Source organism: Bombina bombina, chromosome 8 (assembly GCF_027579735.1).
Source record: "Bombina bombina isolate aBomBom1 chromosome 8, aBomBom1.pri, whole genome shotgun sequence".
Taxonomy (NCBI): domain Eukaryota; kingdom Metazoa; phylum Chordata; class Amphibia; order Anura; family Bombinatoridae; genus Bombina; species Bombina bombina.
In genome coordinates this window covers 15,419,563-15,435,374 of record NC_069506.1, presented here as the reverse complement: position 1 = coordinate 15,435,374, position 15,812 = coordinate 15,419,563, and the positions used below count along the sequence as shown (strand labels likewise).

Sequence of the window (15,812 nt, the reverse complement as noted above, 5' to 3'; positions counted from 1 at the left end):
GCCAATGAACAGTAGTTATAATTACACACAGGTGTCCTGTATTAAATCAGACATAATTTTAGCGGCCTGTCCAGTAAAATCTATAAAAAAAAAAATTATGGACACTTTAAATGTCCAGTATTTTTAAACGACCCTAAGTGTCAGCTAATGCACTACAAATGCAGTCCAAAAAAATGTAACACACTGCATTTTCAGTTGTGTGTTTAAAGGCAGCCATGTGGGGTGTTAAAACATTGCGCTGTGTGTGTGCTGCTGGCAGTCAAGGGATCAAATCACTACTGCACATGTGTTACTGGCAGCCAAGGGGATAAAATGACTGCTCAGTTGTGAAAAATATACATGGTGGGATCAAACTTTGAGCTAAGGTTGATCATTAGGAAAAAACTTGTAGGACCCAGCTACCAACCATGCCCCTATTTGTACGTAGCTCAGCTGGCAACTCTTTATACAACTGGTAAAACTGTTTTGCTCAATATTATTTTTTGTGGGGGGGGGGGGGTCTTCATATTTAAATGGCGATCTCGCAAATGAAAGAGAAAATGATTTTCTCAGTACAATTTATTTTTTACAATAGCAGAAGTCTTGATGAATGACATTTTTAATAAAGAGTAATCTGGCATATACAGGGTTTATTATTTTATACATTTTATTTTCAGAAGGACTTACATTCCTTTTGTACTGATAAAAGCCAGCACTAAGGTGAAAGCAAACATTTGTTTATGCTTTGTTTGAAGAATTTGTAAAAATAAAGCTTGTTTTGTTTGGCGATAACCTGAAACCAAAGATTGCTTAATCCTCCTTTTTTTTTTTTTCTTTACATTTGTCTGATAAAGTGAGTTCTTCAGAATATAATTTGCATTCCGCGTCCTTGTGGGGAGTATCTGAAATCCTTCTGCCGGGAACAGATTCTCTGGTATTTGTGTAATGATTAATGGTGAGGATCTGTGACACCCAGGCCGTATCTTGGTGTGCCAGCCGTGTACATGCAGCTGAGAGAAGAGCGAGCTCTGTAAAACAGGTAACCTGAATGTGGCTTTGTACTTTCCTATTCAGTGTGATTGTGAGTGGTTGTTTTAGGCAGTAAAGTCAAAATGTAACTTTCATGATTCAGCTAGAGCAGGTAATTAAACAGAGAGAACAAACTTTCAACTTGACTTCTGCTTTATTCTTTCAGTATCCTTCATTGAAGAGTAAACCTAAGTAGGCATAGGAGGTCAGGAGCGTGCACGTGTTTTTAGCACTCTATGGTAGCAGTGCTTGTAACTATGTATAACATTACTACAAACAATGAGCTTTCATCAGCCTACCTGTGTTTAGTTAACCATAGGATACCAAGAGAATGAAGCTATTTTTTGTAAAAAATAAATAAAATAAATAAAAAAAAAATAGAAAGTTTTTATAAAATTGCATCATCTATCTGAAAGCTTTTAAATGAGAAATTAAATGGAGTTATCTGTCTATCGCTGTCTTTATAATTACAGCTTAAGCATTTCATGGCAAAAGATCTGCATAAAAAATAAATGTTTTTAAAACTCTGTCATTTTGTTAGCATAGTTTGCATTGTTTTGCAGCTCAGATTTACACTCCTTGAAATTAGAAGCAGCATACACATGTAGCTGCTAATTACCAGCTGTTCCCTGCTCAGGTGCTGCAGATGTTCTGTGCAGGACTTTAGCTATGTGTTTAAAAGGACATGAACGTCATGGATCATATAGAGCATCCGATTTTTAAGAGTTTACATTTTACTTATGTTATTAAATTTTCTTTGTTCTCTTGGTATCCTTTTGCTGATAAACATACCTAGGTATGCTCAGGAACAGCAACACACTGCTGGGAGCTAGCTGGTGATTGGTGGTTATACACATATGCCTCTTGTCATGTGCTCACCAGATGTGCTCAGATAGCTCCCTGTAGTGAATCGCTGCTCTGAAGGTGATGTTATTTATGTGTTTAACTTAATTTCTTTGCAGGAGTTAATCACAGTTATCTGTAAACAATTGCACAATAATGTTTTTTACACTTATATGTGTCTTTAAGGAAAGCTTTTTTGCATTGTCTAGTTTGCCTTGTTCCTAATGATAAAATGACAGGCAAATGGGGTTAAACACATAGTTAAAGTACCATTCAGCAGCTGCATAACACTGCTGGTCCAGAGTGGAAACTGCTGATGATCTTGTCAGCGGTTCTTATTGCACAGCTGGGTCGTGCGACTAGCGCTGCTGATTGGTTTAATAGCAGTTTACACTCAGGACCAAATGTGCTCTGGGGCTCCCAAGTGTTACTTTAACTATGCATTTAACACCTTTTGCAGGGCTTAAACACATAGCATTGCAGTGTAGCTAGTGCTATAAGCACCTGCTCTGACAGATGTCATTTTATCACTAGAGCCTTTTAACAAGCAGATGTCATGATTCAGGTAGAACATACAATTTAAAGGGACATAATACTCATATGCTAAATCACTTGATGTTAAAGGGACATAATTACCCATATGCTAAATCACTTGATGTTAAAGGGACATAATACCCATATGCTAAATCACTTGAAACTGATGCAGTATAACTGTAAAAAACTGATTGGAAAATATCACCTGAGCATCTCTATGTAAAAAAGGAAGATATTTTACCTCACAATCTCCTCAGCTCAGCAGAGTAAGTGCTGTATAAACAGTTACTACTCAGCTGCAGGTAAAAAAATAAAAAAATAATGAAGAAATGAACAGCAGCCAATCAGCATCAGCAGTGCTGAGGTCATGATCTTTTACTGTGATCTCATGAGATTTTACTTAACTCTCATGAGATTTCATTGTAAACTTCCTTAAACTGAATAGGGAAATAACATGAGTGTGCATGAGGCTCACTCCCTTAGCTGTCCCGGGACAGACTGATTTGCTGCTTAGAAATCCTTTACAATGGGAGGTGGCTACTGAGGAACTTTTGAGGTAAAATATCTTTCTTTTTTACATAGAGATGTTCAGGTGATATTTTCTAGTCAGCTTTTTACAGCTATACTGCATCACTTTCAAGTGTTTAAACATTTGGGTAGTATGGCCCTTTAAACAACTTTCTAATTTACTTCTATTATCACATTTTCTTCTTTCTCTTGGTATCTTTTGTTAAAAAGCAGGAGCATGAATTCAGGAGTGTGCATGTGACTGGGGCACTATTTCTGCCATGTAGTGCTTTAGATACCTACCTAGATATCTCTTCAACAAAGAATAACATTGTAACAAAGCAAATTTGATAATAGAAGTAAATTGGAAACTTGTTTAAAAATGTTCTGTTCTGTCTGAATCACCAAAGAAACAATGTGAGTTTCATGTCCCTCTAAAGTAAAAGAAATGCAATAACTGTGGGTAAAAACTTAGTACATCACACGGCAACAGGGTGTGTAGCGCATGTCCTATGTTTGACTGTGCACCTTGGAAGCCGTTGCAGGAGGCTCAGTTGCTGTGAATGTAACAGTCCATGTTTATTTTTATTTTTTGTGTTTTTTTTACAGCCTTTAGTCGCCTCTCAAAATGCTGCTAAGAGCGCTCTGCTGCTGCCTGTTCTTAGGAACCATTTTGGTTACCGGTAAGGAAGATAAAGGACATATATCTGTTGTGCTTTTGGGGGCTACTGGAGACTTGGCCAGAAAGTACCTGTGGCAAGGGCTCTTCCAGCTTTATCTGGACCAGGCATCAGAAGAGCACACCTTCAGCTTTCATGGAGCCGCTTTAACGCCACTGGAGAAAGGCCAAGGTCTGATGTTTGATATTCTGAAGTCTCTGTCGTGTCCTGCGGATGTCTTGGCAGACAGATGCGCTTTGCTGAAGGACCAGTTTCTAAAGCTCAGTAGCTACAGGCAGCTGAAGACGGGAGAGAATTACACGGCTCTACATCAGGACATTACTAATTCCCTGTCTGAAGAAGGTCTCCGTGAGGCTGGGAGGCTCTTCTACCTATCTGTGCCACCATTTGCCTACGCAGATATTGCTCGGAACATCAATGCCAGCTGCCGGCCCACACCTGGAGCCTGGTTGCGCGTGGTCCTGGAGAAGCCATTTGGCCATGACTACGAGACGGCAAAGGAACTGGCGGGAGTTCTCCAGACGTTCTTCCGAGAAGAGGAGATCTATAGAATCGATCACTATTTAGGGAAACAGGTATAATTTGTAACAAATCTTTTTATTTGTTTCCCCACTAACTGAAAGGGAAATTAAACACTAAATAAATGCTAGACAGAATGATTCATTCAAAGAAAACAGTCCAAGTATAACATATAGATGAATTTTTTAAAATTACATTAGTTGTTTAAATACTAACAAAATAAGTGTAAAGTTTTAGTGTCTAACACAATGGGAGCTGCCATATTGTAACTTAGGTTACCTTCTCTGCTGTGGCCAATTAAGGACATTTATAAATAGGTCACTAGAGTGTGCAGCCAATAGCTATGGGGTATATAGCAATATTCTGCACTTCCATTTCTAACAAGAACTGAAAAAGCTCACAATTTCAGAATGGAATTACAGGAAAAGGGGACAAAATAAATTATATACATAATGTATCATTTTATATTGCCATCTTAAAGTGCTTAGTGACCCTTTAAGGTCATTGTGTCAGTTGCTCTAATTCAAATAGTGAATCCCACCCTAACTCACTTTGTGCCAGAATAAATGAAGTAGTCTCTTTGTGGTTGGTCTAGGTAACATGGAGCATGCTCACTTTTTGTCAGTGAATATGCACCAAATAGCATCAGAGCTCTCCAGTAGATGCCAAAACATCATCATTCAGCAAAACCGTACAGTTTAAAACAAAAAGAAACCTGTCAAATTTACTTAGTCACAATTACCTTGTTCTCTTGGTCTCTTTTCTATGAGAGCACACTGAGATATATCTATCTTTAAACTACTGCACTCCCTTGCTGTGCAAATCTGCAGGTGCTCAGTCCATAGAAATAGACACACTGTATAGTAAACCAGGCACATCTGTCAAAACAGTACAGAGGTAATCACGAAAATGTACATTGTAAATATGTAAGTAGAACTTTTTGTGATTACCTGTGTACTGTTTTGACTGATTTGTACCCTTGATAAAGGTCCAATGTGAGGACCGAAACCTTGGGAATACCGGATTGTACCGACAATAAAGAATTTATTCGAATTAAGCAAGAGTGCCTGGTTTACTATACAGTGTGTGTGTGTGTATATATATATATATATATATATATATATATATACACGCTGTATCTGATTCATGAACATTTTTACTCCATTGTCCCTTTAAAGGGACACTAAATCTGGAACTTCCTGTTACACTGACTTTAATTTTCACTTTATAATTTTAAACAACTTTCCAATTTACTTCTATTTGCTTCATTCTCTTGGTATCCTTTATTAAAGCAGCAATGCACTACTGGGAGCTAGCTGAATAGAATGGGAGAGCCAATAACATGAGGCAGATATGTGCAGCCACCAATCAGCAGCTTCTGAGTGTACCTAGGTATCCCTTTCAACAAACAATATCAAGAGAATAAAATAAATTGGATAATAGAAGTAAAGACAAGGCTCACAATTTTCACTCACCTGCTCGCCATTGGCGAGTAAAATTTAAACTGGGGCTAGAGTCACTGAGAAGAAGCACGACAATGTGTTGGTAAGTGCTGACTTCCACCACCAGACTGGGAAACGTTTGTCTTAGTTGTTCTAAAGGGATTCCCCTCTTTGCCCACAGTGCATCCTAGTTCTCTTATTTGGATTATTTAAAGCGCTTTGGGCAAAGAGGAGAATCCCTTAGAACAACTAAGACAAATGCGTCAGTCAGGAGCTGTGCATTACCTTGCTACGTGTTCGCCTTACTTTTATCTCGGGGCCTCAACACTTAGTGCTACATCAGCTATCTAGCACAGGAGCGGTTAAGGTCAAATACTATTGTTGAGGGCACAAATGGCAAATACTAAACAGGCGGGAGTGCTAAGAAAAATGAATCCGGGGGGCTGTCACTGAGGGATTCCTTTCTGCCGACAGATTCTATAGGCTGCATGTTAAGTAATCCTAGTGGGGTCTGTGGGGTCTATCCCCCTCTCTACCAGATCTCCTTATTGTAAAGCTTGTGCCTGAGTTCTTCTTGCTGAGAGATTATCCTCTTTTGCTGACAGAGATCCAAGTAGGCTGTGCATTAAATCATCCTAGGCTCAGTGTAGAATGCTCTGTGAGCAAAGAGGGGAATCTCTCAGTAAAAAGAACTCCGGCACCAGCTTCACAATCAGGAGCTCCGGTAGAGAGGGCGAAATACCACACAGACTCTACAAGGATTATCTGATGCTGAACTAAATGACCTGCACATACAGCATAACCAGGTACTGTCCACATGAGCTTCACTTACTACACTTATGGGTTCTGGGGACAGAATAACCCACCTAGGTTTGTCCCCCTGACAGTAAAAACCCCACTCTCCTACAGTCAGGCCCTGTCTGTTTGTACATGGTGCCACCATTCCCCAGTCTAGCCTGTTCTTCAGCTCCACGCAGTCTGCCTCCTCAGCACAGCCAACCCCTCAGCTCTGCCAAGTTTGCTCATCAGCCATACCAGCCTACAACACCAGCACACCCCTGCCTGCCACATGCCTATAGCACACTACACATACCTTATCCATGACAAGTCCCAGCAGGCTACCCATAATATTCTGGCTCATACACACTGCATTCACGCTATGCACCACATTTCCTTCCTGCCCTATCTTATGCCCACAATATGCAGCTTGCCATACTAATACCCTCAGTAGTTAGCATGCACCCTTGACACTTTATGCTCTAAACCCATAGCTTAGATTGCTGGTGCTTGCTTGCCTTATGCTGGTGCTTGCTTGCCTTGTGATGATGCCTTATGACTGGTGCTTGCTTGCCTTATGACTGGTGCTTGCTTGCCTTATGACTGGTGCTTGCTTGCCTTATGACTGGTGCTTGCTTGCCTTATGATGATGCACAATGCTGGTGCTTGCTTGCCTTATGACTGGTGCTTGCTTGCCTTATGATGATGCACAATGCTGGTGCTTGCTTGCCTTATGATGATGCACAATGCTGGTGCTTGCTTGCCTTATGATGATGCACAATGCTGGTGCTTGCTTGCCTTATGATGATGCACAATGCTGGTGCTTGCTTGCCTTATGATGGTGCACAATGCTGGTGCTTGCTTGCCTTATGATGGTGCACAATGCGGGTGCTTGCTTGCCTTATGATGGTGCACAATGCGGGTGCTTGCTTGCCTTATGATGATGCACAATGCGGGTGCTTGCTTGCCTTATGATGATGCACAATGCGGGTGCTTGCTTGCCTTATGATGATGCACAATGCGGGTGCTTGCTTGCCTTATGATGATGCACAATGCGGGTGCTTGCTTGCCTTATGATGATGCACAATGCGGGTGCTTGCTTGCCTTATGATGATGCACAATGCGGGTGCTTGCTTGCCTTATGATGATGCACAATGCGGGTGCTTGCTTGCCTTATGATGATGCACAATGCGGGTGCTTGCTTGCCTTATGATGATGCACAATGCGGGTGCTTGCTTGCCTTATGATGATGCACAATGCTGGTGCTTGCTTGCCTTATGATGATGCACAATGCTGGTGCTTGCTTGCCTTATGATGATGCACAATGCTGGTGCTTGCTTGCCTTATGATGATGCACAATGCTGGTGCTTGCTTGCCTTATGATGATGCACAATGCTGGTGCTTGCTTGCCTTATGATGGTGCACAATGCTGGTGCTTGCTTGCCTTATGATGGTGCACAATGCTGGTGCTTGCTTGCCTTATGATGATGCACAATGCGGGTGCTTGCTTGCCTTATGATGGTGCACAATGCGGGTGCTTGCTTGCCTTATGATGATGCACAATGCGGGTGCTTGCTTGCCTTATGACGACACCAAACAGTCTTCCCTTCTATTTGATGTTGCTAACTGTTATGCACTTTTTTGTTAATTACCATTTGTAGCATTATTTAATTTATTATGGTACAAAATAAAAGCAAAATTAAAATTACTGCACAAAATAATGTAATGCAATGAGGGGGTGTGGTGTGTAAATGCGGTGGGCGTGGCATGTGCAGATGATGGGTGGGATCAGAGGTGGCAAGTAAAATTTTGGCCTGGCTAGTAGCTTTATAACTTTAAATTGTGAGCCCTGGTAAAGTAGAAAGTTGTTTAAAATCACAAACTGTATCTTAACAAATGTTACAATATAAAATTATACCTGCATAGCATAACACATACAGTCAAAAAAATATAACCCCAGTTTCACATTTTACACTAGTACTAAAAAATACGTAATGTAAAGATGACATTCTCCTATCTGTTACAATATTTTTTTTATTTTTTTTTTCGCAACCCTAGTTAATTATTGTTTAACCCTGACAAAGGAGCTAAAAACACATATGTAAAGTCCCACTCAGGAGCCACAAGCATTGCAGCTTTTGAGCAGGACATAGCTGGAGCAGTCACACAACCTGCCAATCACCTGTTCTCTTGGATTTTACCTTTTCATAAGTGTGGTTATTTAATAACCACAATAAGTATCTAGGATCAGTAATGAAAAAAAATTGCATGTTCTAACGTATGTCTCTTTAATTCATTTATTCTCATTCATGCACAAGAAATAGTTTCCTAGTTTGCCCTCTATACAGTCTGATCACTGACATTGCTTTCAGCTGTAAATGTTATTTGTGTTGTTGGCTATAGCTTCTCCTGAACAAATATTCAGTTACAATGAAAACTAATTCTGCAGTATTTGTTTTGTACCAACTACTTATCCTCACTGGCTAATAAGGACAAATCCCTCTGCATTATTGGTGGAGAGGGACGCGCCTCTGCAAATGCGGCAAGTAGATATTAATCAGGACACAAATGAGTTGTTTATTCTGTTATAATTAAAATAAATGCTGGGTTTTTAGATAAAACAAAGAAAGCAAGTTGAGTGTTCAGTACTATAACCAGGTGCACTCAGGGTTAAAAAATATTAATAAAAATAAAGTTGAGTACAATGTCTCTTTTTAAAATGGCACAAAATTTAAAGGGACGGTAAACCTCCGCCGTGTCTGAATTATATTAGAGCAGATTAACACCTTGTTTGCTGCAGCTGTTTTTCAATGGTCAAACTCCACCCACCCCTTTCCTTATTAGTAGGAGCCAAACTGGACTTAAGTCTGGAGATCACAGGAGTTGCCACTGTCATTGTGTTAACAAAATCTCTTGATTTGGTTTCATGAGAAAAGATAAGATAACATACCTTACATTTGGAACAGATATGTGGCATGGTTAGGCTTGTGAAGTCGCCTTGTGCTCTTTCAGTTCTCAGGACTGTAAAATGCACAATTTACAGACTTACTCACATTCATCTATTTATATAACTTTGTGTTGTGTTACAGACTGTTCAGCAAATTCTGCCTTTCCGACGCAGAAACCAAAAGCATCTGGATCCCATATGGAACCGCCAGCACGTGGATAGGATAGAGATTGTCATGAAAGAAACATTGGATGCAAAAGGTAAATTGAACTAATGTCACTTGTCTCAAGTCAGATCAGGCAGAGTGTTCAGTAACACACACAGCACTTCCTGTCCAGAGGGCCGATGTAGGGGCCATTTGTGCTGGTTGCGTTTCCGATGTATAATACGTGGAGTTAGGTTTATCACAATCATGTAATAAAGAGCTGCAGATGTGGCTTTGTCAGACTTATTATGACGTCAGATCTCTGGTTCATTTTAAAAATGTCCATCGATTGCCCCCAAAATACAATGTGATATATTTTATAAAAAATAAAGATAGTAGCATCTCCGTTTTTAATAAAATAACTGTAAAAAGCAGTATTTTGTGAGCTAAAGTTGATGTTAGTGAAGTGTTAGAAAAAAGTTCTTTCACATTTTGGTCTATAGGAACTGTGTGTTCCCAGTAAATCTATTTGTGTATGCTTATATACTGTACAGCACACGGTGTAAAGGCTATAGCCTTTACACCGTGCGCCACCTTGTGTCCTGAGGCCTAGAGGGTGGTATCCTAGGTGCCGCACCGGACTTTCTATGACAATATACTGAGATATGCTCAGTGGTCAATGCGGATCTCACTATTCTCCTTATATACTGTACATATATATTTATTGTGTATATACACATTAGCTTATACATATATATTTCTATTTGCTGCCCATTGCTGCGCTACTTACCCCCCTGTGCTGCACTTTGGCTCTGTGCATTGTACGATGGCATCAGAACAAGGCAGGGAGCCTATGAAAGCAAGCTCTCATGAGCACTAAGCTTCCTAGTAATGCGAATGCAAGGTCACGTAACTTGTAATGCCAGCGCACATTAGCGGGGCTGGTATTACTCAGCGGAGCGCTAATATTGCTTCCTCTAAAGCAATATTTTAGAGCTCCACTTGTAATCAGGCCCTAAATTGTTGCTATTTATGAGACATTTGCAATGCTCAGATTTTCAGATTCAAATTCTCTGCCTCTAAGGGACAGCAGTGAAAATGAAACGTTTCTTATTGAGTGCACAGTTTTATTTCCACAATCCAATGACCCTTTTTCGTTGTTGAAACTTAGCTCCTTTCCATAAGGTAGGCTCAGGAGCGTGCACAACTTGAGCACGATATGGCAACAGTGTTAGCACCAATGGACAATGTTCTGTCATGGAAAAGGTCAGCAACTTCTGAGCCTACCTAGGTATACTTTTCGACAAAAGATTCAAAAAGACAAAACTAATTAGATTATAGGAGTAAACTGGAAAGTTATATCAAATGATATTATTATTATTATTATTATTATTATTATTTATTTGTATAGCGCCGCCAAATTCCGTAGCGCTGGGTATGCTCTGTCTGAATCATGAAAGAAAAACAAATTGGGTTTCATGTCAGGGACGGTTAAGTCGAGATGAAATGTTCATGATTCAGACAGATCATTCAGTTGTAAACAGCTTTCAAAATATTTTTCTATTATCAATTTTGTTTTGTTCTTTTTGTATCCTTTGTTGAAGAGTAAACTCACGTAGGTTGATATAAGCTCAGGAGTGTGCACGCGTCTTTAGCAGTCTGTGGCAGTAGTGTTTGTAACTATTTAATTACATTGTTGCAAACAGTGCTGCTAAATTGCTAGACACGTGCACACTCACCTAGGTTTATTCTTTAACAAAGGAAACCCAGAGAATTAAAAGGACATTCTAGCCAAAAATGGAATCCCCATGGTTGCATTTCAGTTTTGCATAGAAGCAGTTTCGTAATTTACATTTATTAGCAAAAATGCTTCTAATAAAAGCTATAGCTGTTTTAGAAGTGTATTTAAGTATGCACCGTGCACCAGCATTTTAAACACAGCACTTGTTTAGAGAGCTTACGGTGCTTGTACCATCTGGTAATGACTCAATTTGTTATTAGCTGACATGATACAAGCCCCACTGGCGCTCTTAGCAGCTGCACTATTTAAAATGCTGGTGCACTGAGAATATCTAGCTATGATTCACGTGCACCTGCAAAGAAAATTGTTAACACTAAAACAGTGATACATTTCACTAGAAGCATTTTTGCCAATACATTTATATTAAAATATGTGATTCATCTATGTGCATTTAAATTTTGAGCGGAATGTCCCTTTAAGCAAAATTGCTAATAAAAGTAAATTGGGAAGTTGTCTCTAACCCATTTTACTGTTTCTTATTTAAAATGAAACCTAAGCAAATAACCAGTGTGCGACTGTATTGCAGTTTCCTTCCTTTCACTATAAAATACTTTGTTTTGTGCTTTATAGAGAAGCCAGAAAGCAAAGTAATGTCTGCTGCAAAGTGTTGCAAACTGCCTGAGCCAGCTCCATGTCTGATGTCTTCTCTCTCCTGGTTGTGGTCAGTTTAGGTGGTGCGCACTGCTGTAAGCAGTCACTGCGTAGTATATGAAGCGGAGTCAGGCAGATTTAAGTACACAATCTATGTTCCAGTCAATTGTACAACAAAATCAAGGTCTTTAACAGGAGAAATAAATCATTATGTAATGTTGTTTTGTGTCACAAAAGGAAAATTAATTTGTTTTAAAAATGGCTGTTTCTGCTTTAAATAAAGGGACAGTAAACACCAAAAATGTTATTGTTTAAAAGATAGGTAATCCCTTTATTACCCATCCCCCAGTTTTGCATAACCAACAGTTATATTAATATACTTTTTACCTCTGTGATTACCTTGTATCTAAGCCTCTGCAGACTGCTCCTTATCTCAGTTATATTAATATACTTTTTACCTCTGTGATTACCTTGTATCTAAGCCTCTGCAGACTGCTCCTTATCTCAGTTATATTAATATACTTTTTACCTCTGTGATTACCTTGTATCTAAGCCTCTGTAGACTGCCCCTTATCTCAGTTATATTAATATACTTTTTACCTCTGTGATTACCTTGTATCTAAGCCTCTGCAGACTGCTCCTTATCTCAGTTATATTAATATACTTTTTACCTCTGTGATTATCTTGTATCTAAGCCTCTGCAGACTGCCCCTTATCTCATTTATATTAATATACTTTTTACCTCTGTGATTACCCTGTATCTAAGCCTCTGCAGACTGCTCCTTATCTCAGTTATATTAATATACTTTTTACCTCTGTGATTATCTTGTATCTAAACCTCTGCTGACTGCCCCTTAGCTCAGATATTTTTTCAGACTTGCATTTCAGGCAATTAGTGCTGACTCTTAAATAACTCCACGTGCAGGAGCACAGTGTTATTTATATGGCACACATGAACTAACGCCCTCTAGCTGTGAAAAACTGTCAAATACGTTCAGATAATAGGCAGCCTTCAAAGGCTTAGAAATTAGCATATGAGCCTACTTAAGTTTAGCTTTCAACTAAGAATACCAAAAGAACAAAGCAAGTTTGATGATAAAAGTAAATTTAAAAAGTTGTTTAAAATTACATTCCCTATCTGAATCATGAAAGTTTAATTTGGACTTTACTATCCATTTTAAATTTGTGAAAATGTGTTCCTCTCCATCAATCCTGCGGTGGGAACTGTCCGTGTTAGCCAATCAATGTGTAAACTGCAGTATCAGCTGTGCACTGATGTATATGTTCTGCGTAAACTAATTTAACCTAGAATTGCTGCTTTTATATCCTTAAATAGGGAAGGTAAAATACTTTTCACGTACCTTTAGTATTAAATCCTCGCCCTTTTATTTCTCAGGCCGCACTAGTTTCTATGAGGAATATGGCGTCATTCGTGATGTCATCCAGAACCACCTGACAGAGATCCTGACTTGTGTTGCTATGGAGGTGCCCCTAAACCTCAGTAACTCAGATGAAGTTGTGCGAGAGAAGCTGGAGCTCTTGGGCTCTCTGGACAGCCTCGAGCACGGCAGCGCCGTTGTTGGCCAATATCAGGATTACTTGACGCAAGTGAGGGAGGAGCTGGAAAAGCCGGCACATTTCTTCACAAACACTCACACCTTTGCAGGTAATTTGTTCAGTAGCAGCTGCAGTCTGTTCTTAGACGTATGTGTGCGACTTTTCTTGAAAGCATACTGAATTAGGGTCAGGAGTGTGCACGTATCTTCATTCTGCATTAGGCCTAGGAGCATGCATGTGTCTCCATACTGAGTTTAAGCTCAAGTGGGTGCACTTGTCTTCAGGAGTTAGGCTTAGGAGCGTGTATGTGTCTTCATACTGCATATGACAGTCAGCTGCACTTGTTACACACACACATACACATACACACAACTCAAGTGTTCATGACTGGGGTCTCGCGCATTGTTGTTTAATGCTCTTACAACTGGGCATAGAAGCTTTGCACAGGCACATGGGTTATGGGTTGCAGTGGGCCACAGACACGATGCTTAGGAACTAAAATGTAAATAAAAAAATATATTTATGTAAAGTACAGACAAATATCTGTTTGTTTCTTGTAAACATGATGTTGATAATATATATATATATATATATATATATATATATATATATACATACATACATACATATTAAAGCTATGTTTGCATCTGTTCCAGGTGTGCTGGTTCATGTGGAAAACGTGAGATGGGATGGGATCCCGTTCATCTTAGCATCAGGCAAAGCTCTGGATGAGAGGACGGGATATGTGCGTGTTGTCTTTAAAGACCGCACCTTCTGTGTGCAGAAAGAGTTGAACAGAGAGCCTGAGAAAAGCCTGTGTGCGCCAAAACAGATTATTTTCCACATTGGTCATGGCGAGCTGGGGTTTCCAGCTATCCTAGTCAGTAGGGGCCTTTTCAAGCCCAGCATGCCAGCAAGCAGTAAATGGAAGGAAGTTTCCGAGCTGCCACCAATACATATATTTGGGCAACCTCTTTCTGATTTCTATGTATACAGTCCTATTCACGAGAGAGATGCTTACGCCGTTCTTATATCCAACATCTACTGGGGAAGGAAGGAATCTTTTGTCACAACCAAGAACCTTTTGGCTTCCTGGAGTTTCTGGACTCCACTTCTGGATATTTTGGAAGGCCAGTCACCTAGATTGTACCCAGGAGGTTCAGAGAATGGTCAGTTGCTGGATTTTGTCATACAGGATGGTGGTTTACACTTTGTTTCAGATCAGCACCTAGAGATGGTAAATGTGGGGCAGAAGGTGGATAATTTTGCTACTCTTAGTTCAAAGTTCCTTAATAGCACTATGGTGTCTGATTGGGCTGATCAACTAATACAGAAACTTGCTAATGATATACAGGAGGCAGCTAAGGAAGCAGTGAAGCGCTCTGGTACTTTCCACCTGGCACTGTCAGGTGGTTCAAGCCCTGTGGCTTTGTTCCAGAGGCTATCCAGGTACCACCATGGATTCCCCTGGAAACATACCCATTTGTGGCTGGTAGATGAGCGATGTGTGCCATTTTCAGACCCAGACTCCAACTTTGGGAGCTTAGAGAAACATCTCCTGCAACATGTGAGACTACCATACATAAATATTCATCCTATGCCAGTTAGCAAGAACCAGAGACTCTGCGCAGAGGAAGATCTGGGTTCAGAAACGTATGCCCAAGATATATCTGCTCATGTACTTAATGCCAGCTTTGATCTGATTCTTCTTGGTTTGGGCACAGATGGTCATACAGCTTCTGTATTCCCTGGCAGTAAAGAGGGGATTACAGGAGATAAACTTATAGTCCTAACAGAGAGCCCCTCAGAGCTGCGACAGAGAATGAGCTTCAGTCTCGCACTCATTAACAAGGCGAAACGCGTTTCTGTTCTGGTACTAGGGAAAGGAAAACATGACATCATAACGCTCATTAGCAGAGCAAAAAAGAATCCAACGAAGTGGCCAGTCACAGGTGTGAATCCTACTTCTGGAAAACTAGTGTGGTACATAGACTATGACGCTCTACTGAAATAAAATACTTTTTGTACTGATTGAATGCCAGTGTTCTCTTTATTGTACACTACATGTTTATACAATAGATAAATGAGAACACATTAATTATTTTTTCAACTCCATCTTGTTTATTTTCACAACAAAGCTTTGTCGTCTGGATAACATTTTGTTCACTACTTTACAGATTTGAATTTGTCTTTTAGTGACATTTCTTTATAATTTTGCAGTAACAAAATAAACTAGAATCATCTTGGTGCATCACATATTGAGCAGTTAGTGACCTGATCCTATGGGGCTAATGTTGCACCACGGTCACGCCATTGGTTTGTGTTTCACTGTATAACGGCACCAGTTTTAGCGTGCGTGTGACTCAAGCACTATTTGTATAACATAGTTATAAACATTGCTGTCATACAGTGTTCAAGACACCTATAAGCCTACCTCTGTATGCTCTCAAAGAAAAGGGGC

General features: G+C 39.8%; 1 protein-coding gene across 2 annotated transcripts in view; it reads left to right on the top strand.

The window, feature by feature from the left end:
* H6PD (hexose-6-phosphate dehydrogenase/glucose 1-dehydrogenase) overlaps nucleotides 1-15,387 on the top strand; it is a 30,647-nt gene extending 15,260 nt beyond the window's left edge. For both annotated transcript variants that reach the window (XM_053690134.1, XM_053690135.1), the window contains exons 2-6: nucleotides 834-1,018; nucleotides 3,502-4,147; nucleotides 9,400-9,517; nucleotides 13,191-13,460; nucleotides 14,008-15,387. In XM_053690134.1, the coding sequence (XP_053546109.1) occupies nucleotides 3,521-4,147; nucleotides 9,400-9,517; nucleotides 13,191-13,460; nucleotides 14,008-15,365 (2,373 nt within the window). In that variant the 5' untranslated portion in view covers nucleotides 834-1,018; nucleotides 3,502-3,520 and the 3' untranslated portion in view covers nucleotides 15,366-15,387. The remainder of the gene's footprint in view (nucleotides 1-833; nucleotides 1,019-3,501; nucleotides 4,148-9,399; nucleotides 9,518-13,190; nucleotides 13,461-14,007) is intronic.
* The last annotated feature ends 425 nt before the right edge of the window (nucleotides 15,388-15,812 follow it).